This window comes from Poecilia mexicana, unplaced genomic scaffold (assembly GCF_051168715.1).
Source record: "Poecilia mexicana isolate PSO_F unplaced genomic scaffold, ASM5116871v1 scaffold_18, whole genome shotgun sequence".
Lineage (NCBI taxonomy): Eukaryota > Metazoa > Chordata > Actinopteri > Cyprinodontiformes > Poeciliidae > Poecilia > Poecilia mexicana.
The window spans coordinates 8,791,007-8,803,194 of record NW_028263387.1 but is presented as its reverse complement, the minus strand read 5'-3'; the positions used below and the strand labels follow the sequence as shown (position 1 = coordinate 8,803,194).

Genomic DNA, 12,188 nt, shown 5'->3' with positions numbered 1-12,188 from the left:
CCAGGAAAGTCTTAAAGTCGAGGACTCGGTAAGTTGATCTCTCTTCTTTGTGTTTGGATCAAAACAGCACGACACAGACGGCATTCAGCAACACTTTAATAGGTAATACAATGGCATAGAAAAACGGACACAAGAAAAAAAAATATAGACAATTTCCTCTACAATGGATAAAAAAAAAACAGACAAATCACCTGCTTAGGCGAAGGACAGATTCTGTACAGGTTCTGTTTGTGGGTCGGGAAAACAGCAGGAACAGAACATCTGCTGAGCTGTTGATGATACACGCTGTATTTGGTTAACCTGATGACGATGATGTAATTTATCCAGACTGGTCAAAACGGGAAATGCTGCCCTCTAGCGGTAAGAATATGACACGTTTCAAACAGGACATAAAGAAAATCTCAAACACTAAGAACCGCTTCTCACATTTGAATTAATGCTCATTATACCGTTCAGGTTAAAATGTTTTAAAGCTTCTTGTTTGCCACATTTTTATTGTAGTCACATTGATGATGTTTTAAAAATTCACCCTTTCCTTTTGTTCAATGAGGTTGGAGAAATCCCTTGGTGCAACAATTAATCATTTCAAGTAAATGCAATAAAGATTTTTGTAATCCAAACTCCACTTTTAGAAGTTAATGGGAATGTGGGACAAATTTTAACGAGCGATCCATGATGCTAGTTATGGATTGAGTGAGGAAATGTGTACAGACAAGTCAGCTACAGGAAAACAGCCCCTTGCTGATACTGGCCAATATCGGTCAGAGCAACGATTACGTTTAAAATAACTTAAAACAGGGACGCTAAGTTCACCTCCTACCACTCGGCTGAGGTTTCTAATTCGATGTATGTTGGCCTTAAAAGAAATTTAATAATTAGCAAGAAGTTAATCGCATAAAAAGCTTTTAATCAAATCCTGTGACTTAACTTATCAGACGCTTACAAAGCCAAAACATTCTCATAATCCTTTGTATATGAAGCACATTATTAACTCCATTCTTAATCCTTAATAATCACTTGATCTTTCAATCAGAAAGTAGGTCAGGCTGCCGTCAGCTGGAGTCACTCCAAGCATTCAGTATGCTGAGGTGAGGGATTCTTCACTGGTGCAGACAAAGCGATAGCATTGCCTAGCATGAATTGGTGTATTGGTATTTCATGATGCCTGTGACATTTGAGTAGTATATATCTAAATGTTGCCACATACATGTGCAAGCATGTATTTGACGTCTTTGGAGCTGTAACGCTTACGAAGCGACAGAAAATGGAAGGCAACCTGGCTCGGTTTCAGATGTGCAGAAAGGTAAAGCTGATGCTTTATTTACAGAGTCACTGATTCTCCTATGATGTCACACAAGGCAACATCATGTTTAGGGTAATATTTTAAAATGCAGCAGCTAGTTTTCCGTTACGAATGTGCGCAAAACTTTATCGATGTTCAGTCTAATGTCAGAAAAACACAATTTCACAATTGCAGTATTTCCATTAAGAAACACAATTAAAATCACGTGAATTTTAATTCTGACATGTTCATGCCATCATCCTCCTACCGCTTTCTGTTCTCTTTTTTTTTAAAAACATTCCACCAGCAGTAGCATCTGGTTGTTGATTGTGCCTCATGTGATGCGAAAAAAACCAGCAGGAAAACCACCAAAACGTCCCATCAAAAACCATGAGTTTTTTTTTTAATTGACGTGTTTCCATCAAGCAAATTTATCTCCCAATTCCAATTTGCACAATTTTGTGGTCGATGGAAACACAGCTAGTGTGTTTCAGAAACTTACCAAGCCTTGACATCATAGTAAACCCAGTGAATGTAAACCTTTGAATTTGAAGAAAATTAATTAATAATTAATAAATCGAAATAATTTTATTAATCCTCAATGACCTAAACCAGGAACAAATATTCAGATGTAATAAAGACAAAGGGAAGAAGACGGTGTGTGTTTTCATAACTTGTTAAATATCTGGTTCCAGCTGTTTGTGACGTGTTAGGAGAGGCCAAACAGCAGCTGGTATGCAGAACAGAGATGTGTGTAAAATTCGGATTACAACATATGTACATAAATGCTTCCATTTCTAATAACTCACAGATTTTGGCCTTCATTTGTTTATGACTGAATGAGCTCATCACAGATGTCCTCACCACTTTAATGTCTTAAGAGAGACGCTCACTTCTCGTCATTCCTCATTTTTTTATGCATTGTATAGACGCCAAAAGTTGTGCAACTTCGTCTACTTGGAATTGTTCAACGTAGAAGTGGAGCATGTTTGAGTCTCGTTCCAGGTTATTTTTTTTTTTAAGATCTCTAACTGACCGTTTGTTTGGGGGATTCAGAGAGCATCGACGTCAAAGCTCGTCCAGTTGTCCCTCTAAGCTCCTCCCCCTCCCTCCCCTTAGTCATACCACCGTCTCGGAGCTCGAGCTTTTTCCAGTAAAAAAGTCCCAGAAGTTGGCGGCCGATGACGATTTGCCCTCGTCCTGCTGCATCTGCCTCACCCAGATGCTGTTCTCGGTGGAGCCGCTCAGACTGGAGCAGCTTCCTCCGCCGCCGCCGACGCTGCCCAGAGTGAAGCTCATGGCGGCGCCCAGTGGGCCACCCCGCCGGTCCTGGGGGTCGCCGTCCTGGCTGTGCATCTTGGACAAGGTGGACGGCTGGGACAGGCTGAGCAGGTTGTGGTGGGAGTGGAACTGTCGCATGTGGCGGATGGACTTGGCGGAGCGCGCCTCACCTGCACAGCCAAATGCAAGAACGCTGTCAGTTATGGTGATGATGCTGTTGGTACCACCCTGGTTTCTTTTAAAGGGTCCCGCACACGCTCTAACCTTTTCACTTTTTGTCAATGTACATAAACATTCGGGTCGTGTTATTGAGAATTATAAAGCTAGAGCAGTGCTGGGAGATAAATCAATCTTATTGATTAATTTAAGTTTTGGTAATTAAATTTTTGGAAAATGTGGAGGAGTCCAGGCAGATGTCAGCACGCCGAATGCCGCCATCTTGTTTGACATGCGTATTTTACAGCTTCCATTTATGTGGACTTTGAATTCAGGTCATCAACTCTATGACATAATATTAAAACCAGGTTAATTTTTTTAAAATTATGAGGATAAAGTCATATTACCAGGATACAGTTGTAATATTGGGAGAATAAATTAGAAAATTTACAAGAACTCCAACAGAAAAATAACAAAAAATTAAACTGAATAACGTCGAGCGTTTTTGTGAAGTCATGCTTTGGTATAAGCTTCACTGATGATACTTAATAGAAATGCCTAAATCTTTTAACACATCAGCCTCAAATTATTACCGCTAATCTGCACAAATCCGCCACTGATCGATGTTTTAAACATGCCAGACCCATAGGGGGCAGTGCAGCGCAGCGCTAAAACCTGTGTCAGCAAACATGGCGCCTGCAGTTTTGTTTGTGCGGATGTTTTGAACGTCGCAGACTGTAATGCGTGGCACCCTAAATCTCCGTTTTCCCACCTACACAGACAAACAGTAAGAGAGTTTTCTCCACGTTGTTCGTAGTTTTTATAAGTAATTATTTTTAGTTGTGTTAAACCCAATTTTTATGTGGATGAAAATGCAAAACGGCTAAAAACTGATTCGTTTTTCCAGATGTCCAGCTACATGTGGACCAGCACCAAGTCTGTTTCAAGGCTTGTGGCAAAAGGAAATTGATTTGTTCTCTTTTAAAAAAACAAACAAAAAAAGCTTATATCTCGCTTCTTTTCCGTAAAGCAAATAACAATAAATGGCTTAGTCTCTGCTGAAAGAGGAGTTTTTATCCAACATAAAATCTCAATAAAACGCTCGAGATTGTGGCTGTAACGACAAAATGTGAAAACATTTAAAGAGAAACAAGACGCTACATACATATAGGCCTGTCGTGATAAACGATAAATCAATTAATCGCATGATAAATTAAACCTATCGACCTAATTTTAATGATCGGCTTTCGTCTCTTCCTGCCTTTTTCTGTTTCTCTTGATGACACTGAATGAAAAAAGGCTCAGCTCCGGTGCTCTCCACTGACCATTCCTTCCTCATTTCCTTAGTGTAATGGCCAGCTCACAGGACACGAGTTGGCCCATTTTCAAAACCTGAGACACATTAGCGGACAGAAATCCTAGGTATAACGGTTCGATGGGGTTCGTCATACCGTGTGGTGTCCAGCCACATGGCACAAAATAATGGCTACAAGTCCAGTTAGCTAATTTTAAAATCAGGCATTAAGCAATGCTTTATTAGAATCTACCTGTGACGCATGTGGCTAGAGTCAGCGTAAAGTTCTGACTGAATGAAAATCATGTCACGTTTACGAAGAACAGCTGAAAAGTTACCGGGTTTATCAACTGCGGTAGCAATTTGGCTCCAACTCCTCTCCTGGTCATTTCTATATTCTTTGCACGAAATGTTGAACATTAATGTTGTTTCCACATATCATATCCGATGTCCGCTGGACTTCTGGTTGCGCTGTGTCAGCTGTTTGGGATTCCCCTCCGTAATTTCCCCTCAGAAATCACTGAGGAGAATCCGCGCTTTCTGATTGGCTACCCGTCACATTCAACAGGCTGAGTTAATCTCCCAGTCTGGGGAAAACCCCCGATTTAGATCGGAGCGGCCACGACGATCTACTGTAACACACCACACACTGCAAGATGATCGGTTACGAAATCACCAGCGAGAATCTTAGATCAGCCAACGATCTAAGATTGTGATAAGGAGAAAATAGCGGCAGAAAATCGTGTAGTATGAACTATTGCATTAGGTAGTCGGATGTGCCCATCTTCTTTATTTAAATCTAGTGGTTACTGAAGGCCAATACAGTATACAGACTTCATAATCTGCACTCTTTTGGTTGGTATTTATTTCCGCTTTGGCTTTATGTTGTTTACTTTTTATTCAACTACGTTTTTTGTTAATGGAGACTGAGAATCCATTTTATTTTTGTTTTTGGTTGTTTTGTTTATTTAGTTTATCAGTTCCAGTGTTATGTGTTCTTTTGAAAATAAAGTGTATCTGTCTATGGCAGGAAAAAACATGCATTATTAGTCATTTCCATTAAATCAGTGTCAGAAGGTCTTGAAACAATATTATCATTTATCGCAATAATTTTTTAGATAATTAATCGTCCAGCAAAATTTGTTATCGTGACAGGCCTAATTTTCTAAGATAGAAAAACAACCGCTGACAGGCTGCTGCATAACCACCTCTCTGACTGACTGCCAGATGGCGCTGTTGCCTCATTTATCTCATCACAGTGAACAACCACAGGATTAAATCCAGTTTAGAGACACTACTGGCTTTTTTGTCCAAGTCCAAAGCAAAAATATTTATATAAAAAAATGTAATTTAAACATCTATCTAATTGGTTTGTCAATAGTCAGTAAATCTCTTGTGAACCGTTTCTGTTCTAAAAATCTACCAATAAACAGAAATGTGAAAGCATACAGATAAACGTCTATGTAAGGATTTCCAGGATGAAAACTATTAAGTGATCAGCCAGCTGTTGATCAAAATCATCCAGTTTTTCTTTGACTAGCTCCGACTGGTGATTTTGGCCTGTTTGTTAAATGCATCATCATTAACAAACAGCTTGTTCTACGATGTACTCTAGAGTTTAGCAGAAATCACTTAAACGGTAGAAATATAACACTAGATAATCTTGAAATTACTTCATTTTCTGCTGGATTTCAAACGACAACCTTGTAGTTTTAAACACACTTTTAAAACCACATTTTATCCCTCCAATATGATTTTATTTAACAAGACAGGACATCTTGAAACCTTTTTTTTTTTTCCTTTTTCACAGTTATTAGAGTCACTTTGACCCAAAAAATGGAGGAAACTAAAAGGAACACCAAGCGAACAGCGGCTGTCTCAGAAGATTACAAGCCTGACGTGTTTTCTGGGCTTGTGCTGCAGCTGGATGTGCTGCGTCAGGTCAGGCAGACCTACCAATCATTCAGCAGTAGGGCTGGATGATTGCAACTACAACACAGCATGCTGTGTTGTAGTTGCATGGTCACCTCTTGAGCCTCAGCATTAAGCATCATCTGATCAGATTCTCCAAATAATCTATGTAAACTTAAACGTAGAAACAGCTTCTTTTTTTCAGCATATTTATGTCTAAAACATTTTTCATGTCATTGCCTGAAACCCCCTCAAACAAGCGGGTAAAACAAGTATTGAACACATAACAGTTTAGCTGCTTGGCTGGTCTGCAGCTTTTTTTGCGCTGTTTTCTTTTTTATGTGTTATTGTCACCAAACATGAATTCTGTAATTGCCACTTTCCTAATCTTTATATTATCCTTTAACTTCTGGACTCCAAAACATTTGGGGGCTCGTCCGTGACCTAAACTGGGATTTCTTGCAGCCCAAACAAGAATTGTTCTTCTTGAGATTTTGCACAAATGGACAACATAAATATAAAGTGTGTAAAAATTTCTTTAAAATTATTCAGATGGTAAATGGAACCAGTACCGAATCTCCCTTCTGGCCGGTTTCTGGTCTGGTTCAGTTTGAGGACGTTGAGGAAGACCTCGCTGGTCAGGCTGCCCTCACCGCCGCTCCCATCCGGAGGGAAAAGTGGCGACGGCGGCTCAAGAGGAGACAAACTTCCGCTTGAGGCCCCCACGGAGTCCAAAGAGGCCCCTGTGTCCCGGCGACCCCCGGACTCGCTGCTGCCCTCTACCGTCAGGTGGCTGCCACTGCGAGCAAGAAGACAAGCTCAGATCGATGACTAGCAAGAGTCAGAAACTATTTGTGGCTGACCCGACAGCAGATCAGAGGAGACGTACCTGAGTTTCCTCCGCAGGAGATAATCGATGACATCCGGGTCGGTCTGGATCAGACTCATCAAGACTTCCTGCTGAAGCTCTGCAGACACCTACAGGAACACACAGACCATCCAATCCAATTTAATCTCCAGCTACAGAAGAGAAGTGTCAACCCAACGCATTGGTGGAGAAATCTCTCCAGTGTCTCTTTGAAATAGTGACCACAACAAAGGCTGCTGATAGGTGTGATTCTTCTGGTACCGTGAAGAGCCTCCTGTAGTTCTGTATGAGCACCAGAGTGATGCTGATGATGGCCGTGCTGTCCTCGATGCCCATCGCCTGAGGACTCATGTCTCCGCCTCCCTCCCTCTGGAGCAGGTTCGGCCCAAAGATCACGGCCAGGTTGGCCGCCGTCATCTTGTTACCGGGAATCTGCAGGGGGAGCGACGGCGGTAAAGATGGGGAAGGAAACAGTGATTGCGTTTCCAATGACCATATATGGCACAAATTGGAATTATGAAAATACATGTGCTTAAAGGAAACACATCAACTTAAAAAAAAATTTAAAAACTCAAATTTTCAAAGAGGTTGTTCATCAGCCTTATCGAAATTAGTGAATTTCGCAAAACTGCAATGGAAACACTTTTTCACATGAGTCGTGATCAACAACCCGATGTTACTACTGGCAGAAAAGACAAAGAAAATGACAGGAAGTAGAAGGAGGGGGAAGGCTTGCCATGATTTTTAATGTTAATACATGAAAAAAAAAGTAGCGATGGGATTTCAGCAGATAAGACAAGTAAAGAAAGACGTGATGCTGGACTTTTATTTCGATTTTCGACACAAGAGGACATGATGAGCCACCGAGGCTCGCTAATTTGACTTGCGTACCTCCTCGTCATTGGTCCCTACGGTGTCCTGGGCGTAGCTCTGCACGGTCTGCAGCATGGACAGGAGGCGCAGCAGCGTGTCGCAGTTGCAGGGAGGGAGCAGGTACAGGAGGTGCTGGAGGAACTGCAGCTGGTCTGCTCCTCTCAGCACTGCGTGAAGCATAAACCAGGGTTACCTGCTGAGCCACAATGATGCTGCAACCTCTGCTCTTCAAAAGCCCAGCGCAGCAACTTGCAGAAGCATAAATAACCTTACCTTTAACTCTTTTTTTTTATATTTTATGATACTGTAACCACAAACATCTGTCCATCCATTTTACTGGGATTTTACACGACAGACCGACACGAAGTAGCTTCTGATTGTTAAAGCTGCAGTAATTTTTATAAAAAAAAACATACCTTCTGGTTCTGCTGCTGTTTGCAGAAATACACAGCTCAGTCTGAACAACCAATCAGAGCCAGGAGGAAGGTCTTAGTGCTGTCAATCAAGCTTGTGTTGGTGCTTCTCACATCCTACCCCTTACTCTCTGCTACGCTACAGCTAGTTCACCTCACCAGAAGCGTCTGTGAATGCTAGTTAGCATAGCCACCGATGACAGTGGATAAATGGTTTTCCTGTAACCATTAGGACACTGAATGGCACAAGCATGATTGACAGCGCCAAGACCCTCCCCCTGACTCTGATTGGTGGTTCCTGAGTAAACGGTGTATTTCATCAGATGGATATACGACCACAGGGAGCTACCATCACCGACATGTAGTGACAGTTTTAACAATTATGTCAAAAAACACATTTAAAAAAAAACTAAAAGTTACATCTGCAGCTTTAATGGCAAATTTTTTTTTTTTTTTTTAAATCATCTTCACAACAAAACACCTGAAAGTGTCCCTTCACTGACTGCGCCTGTGAGCTACAGTATTTGTTCAGGACGACAGCAGGCGTCTTGCGTTCACATACGGTTAGCGTGCAGGAAGGCGGGGTAGAGTTCCCGGGGCAGCAGAGGGTCCGGCATGTCGCGCAGGAACTCCTTGAGCAGCGCCGCCACGTCGTGCACGCTGTGCTCCTCGTCCAGCTGGACGTCCACCCCCATGTCGAAGTCTTCACGCAGCTACGGGAGCAAACCAGATCGCCAACATCACAGAGGAACTCGAGCTCATTAACGTGAACAACATGAACAACAGACTTGTGACATGTTGGGGTTACTCAGGGGCCATTTTCCCCCCCAGTGGATGTGATTTCTAAATAACAGGATATATCACTTCATCAGTTTGAAGATTAGGTTTATTTTTGTAGCATCCAGCAGAGAGTAGCAGGAAGCGGCGCAGAGTGAACCAGGGGACGACACGTTGCTGCAGGCAGCGGCGCTTTGGTGTTTTATGGTCAAGAAGCAGTCAAATTGGGGTCACAGCTCTTAAAATAAAAATATATTTATGGGTCAGGCTTTAGTTTGGTGGCCTTGACCTCATTTCAGGCTTTAGCAGACCACAGAATCATTTGGGAAAAAAACTAAAAAAGGTTCTGGAAGTACCTGGAAGGTGAAGATGAACTACACAGATATTAGCCAGACAGCTAAAATATCACAAATGAATAAGTTCTACTTGAAAATATGTGACAATTGATGTAAAGTGTCTCAAAGTTATAAGTAAACATCCATCCGTAAATTTATCCATTCATTCTCCTAACTGAGTCAAGATCTCCATGGTAACAGGTGGCGTTATTGCCAAGACCACTGAACCAGACAAAACCTGAAACGTCAAGGGAACAAATCCTCAGCAGAATTAATGAAGAGAGCTAGCTTGATGGTCACGTGTTAAAGCTATGGAGCACAGTTCCTGCATAATTTATGCTGCATTTGGATCCAGTTGTGTTAGCTTGCCTTTTCCTTTTAGCTTTTCTTACTTGGCTATGATAAAAGTTAAAATTGTCCTAGACATCCACATTATAATTTATCCTCTGCTGAGTATCTTTGCTTTTCCACTTGATTTGATTTGCAAGTCAATTCTTTGTGCTTTGAGTGAGCAGTGAGCAGATCTTATCACCAACTGCTGACTTTACTGATGTTGCCACTAATTTATTTCAGTCCATGTTCCCTGTAAATAAAACATAAATAAAAGATGGACAGGAATTTGATGCTGCGATGCCACACATATTTGACAATGTCAAATGTTGTGCACAACGCCGTTCCAGTCAAAAGCCATGAAGCTCGGAAACTACGGCTCACATTTTCTGACATCTGGCCTCATTTAAAAACAAACAAACATTTTAAATATCTATATAATTTAAACAAAAAAAAAGAATACAGTCAATTAAATTTTATGTAAATATGTACATTTTAAGGCTGTTTATTTTTTATTCCACAGTGTAACTTTGTGGGTTTTAACCCTGTACTATAATCTCATACGTTTAAATGTAAATGTTCATTAATAGGTATAGTTCTGCTAATATACCCTAATAAATGCTCTTAAGCATTTATGCTATATTTACATATTTCATATACAAAGAAAAAGTATAATAAATAAATATTTTATTAATTCTGTATGCTTAAATTATGACTAAGACCTGTTCATCAATTCTTTTTGTATGAAACTATGCTAATAAATGCTAGTAACATTTATTATGTATTTACAAGCATTAAAAAAATCTATTAGCTATGCTAACCATGCTAACACCTTTTATTAGCATGGTTAAGATATGCTAATAAATGTTCTCATGCATATATGCTAATTATATTAGAAAAATATTAGCATATTTTGTTATTGTGCCTTTTGTGTGATATTACAGTTTGTACAAGTTAAGCAATATTTTATTTATTTGAGATATTGTAATCAACTTTACTCTCTTAGACGTCCTCACCTGTCTAACTCTCTTCTTGGAGCTCCCGACTCGGAAGATGCCGACAGTCTGGAGCCCTGGGGGACGAGGTTTGTGAGCATTTACTGCTGGGCGTTTTGTTATCAAAGGGAGACACCCAGGAAGACCCTCCAGTCTCACCATAGGTCTCGATGTGGCTGCAGCACCTCTCCACCACCCGAGGCACCTGCCTGTAGATGGGGTTGAGGCTCAGCTTGGACTGGGTCCTCCCTTCGGACGGCGATTTCTTCAACTCCAGTTCGGCCGGGTGGGACAGCTGCAGCGCCTCCAGCAAGCGAGACTGACTCTCTACGAGGTCAGAGAGGCAGTCCACAGACAGCCCGCCCTGTGGGGCAGAAATACACGGTCATCAGGTTCACAACATTAAACTCTTTTCTGTTTCAAGTTGCATTAAATATACAGTGTTGATGTAAAACACTGGGTTACACATGGTACCGTTTTACTTTAGACATTGTGTTGTATTACAGTTTACCGTGACAGGTTGCATCTTATTTTGCCACATTGTATATATAGTTACATCAGAATTTCTAATGTATCATATTGTCACTTTTCTAAAATAATGTTGTTGTTTTTTTTTGGGGGGGGGGTTGCCAAAAGTGATTTTTGTTTTCTCTAAATCTTTTGACAATGAGAAAATGGGTGATTTTTTTTTTTTTTTTTTGCAAAAATTATTCATGGCAAAAAAATGACATTATTTTAGGAAGGTGACAACATTATTATTATTATTATTATTATACAATATTCCATAGAAGCAACTGGCCATTTATCTTACTTTACTAGTACTATTAGCTTTTAAACCCAAGGTGTGTTTTTCATCAGCAGGAAATGATTGGCCTCTGAAGGATCACTATTCTCCAAGGGACACGTTTCTGTCTATGCGTCGAGAAGAATCATACTCTTTATGCTCAGTTGTTTTGGCTGCAGATCAAAATTCTGCACACATACGATAGCAAGAAAAGTCCTAATACTTCTGGTACGAGCCTGGGACATAAACTACTCACATATTTAAGTTCTTCTAACACAAGGAATATTCCAACTCGCTTTTATCTATAAATGTTGGGATATGTAAACTTGGAAATAGCACTACGAATACGTCATTCAGATTTAGATGTGTACGTCTAATATTTGTGAAGAAAACAATGTTACAAAACTCAGAGTGCCAATTTGTGCCTCAAATCTCCTGGAGGAACATCAAGAGTCTGGAGGAATTTCCTCAGTGGCAACGACACTGTGGCTCATAAAGTCGAAGATATTTCCTTCATCTGAAGTGTGTTAAGTTAACACATGGTCAAAACATTTGTGGATGATGCGAAAAATGATCAGGTTTGTTTACTTTACATAAGCAGCGACTATATTAGAATTAAAAATGTACATATTTTGTGCAAAAATTGCAGAATTTTAAACCAATTACAACCGGGTCATAAAATACTACACTTTACCCCAATTCCTTCTACTTCAGTCACAATAGCTCAAAAGTTTTATAAGAATTTGCTTAATAATCAAGCAGCAATAAAGCGCCACGGTCTTGGTAAGCGTCTGTGCTGTTCATCGTAGCGCTGGCGTGAAGAAGGGCGAACATGAAATGACCAAACTGAATCTCCAGCTGTTTGTGTTTCCGTTAGAAGCATGTGTTA

General features: G+C 40.5%; 1 protein-coding gene across 2 annotated transcripts in view; it reads right to left on the bottom strand.

The window, feature by feature from the left end:
* Positions 1-79: 79 nt before the first annotated feature.
* arhgap36 (Rho GTPase activating protein 36) overlaps positions 80-12,188 on the bottom strand; it is a 61,957-nt gene continuing 49,848 nt past the window's right edge. For both annotated transcript variants that reach the window (XM_088016000.1, XM_088016001.1), the window contains exons 5-12: positions 10,675-10,879; positions 10,537-10,592; positions 8,641-8,791; positions 7,684-7,832; positions 7,054-7,224; positions 6,814-6,902; positions 6,497-6,723; positions 80-2,733 (exon numbers count right to left, since the gene is read on the bottom strand). In XM_088016000.1, the coding sequence (XP_087872126.1) occupies positions 2,402-2,733; positions 6,497-6,723; positions 6,814-6,902; positions 7,054-7,224; positions 7,684-7,832; positions 8,641-8,791; positions 10,537-10,592; positions 10,675-10,879 (1,380 nt within the window). In that variant the 3' untranslated portion in view covers positions 80-2,401. The remainder of the gene's footprint in view (positions 2,734-6,496; positions 6,724-6,813; positions 6,903-7,053; positions 7,225-7,683; positions 7,833-8,640; positions 8,792-10,536; positions 10,593-10,674; positions 10,880-12,188) is intronic.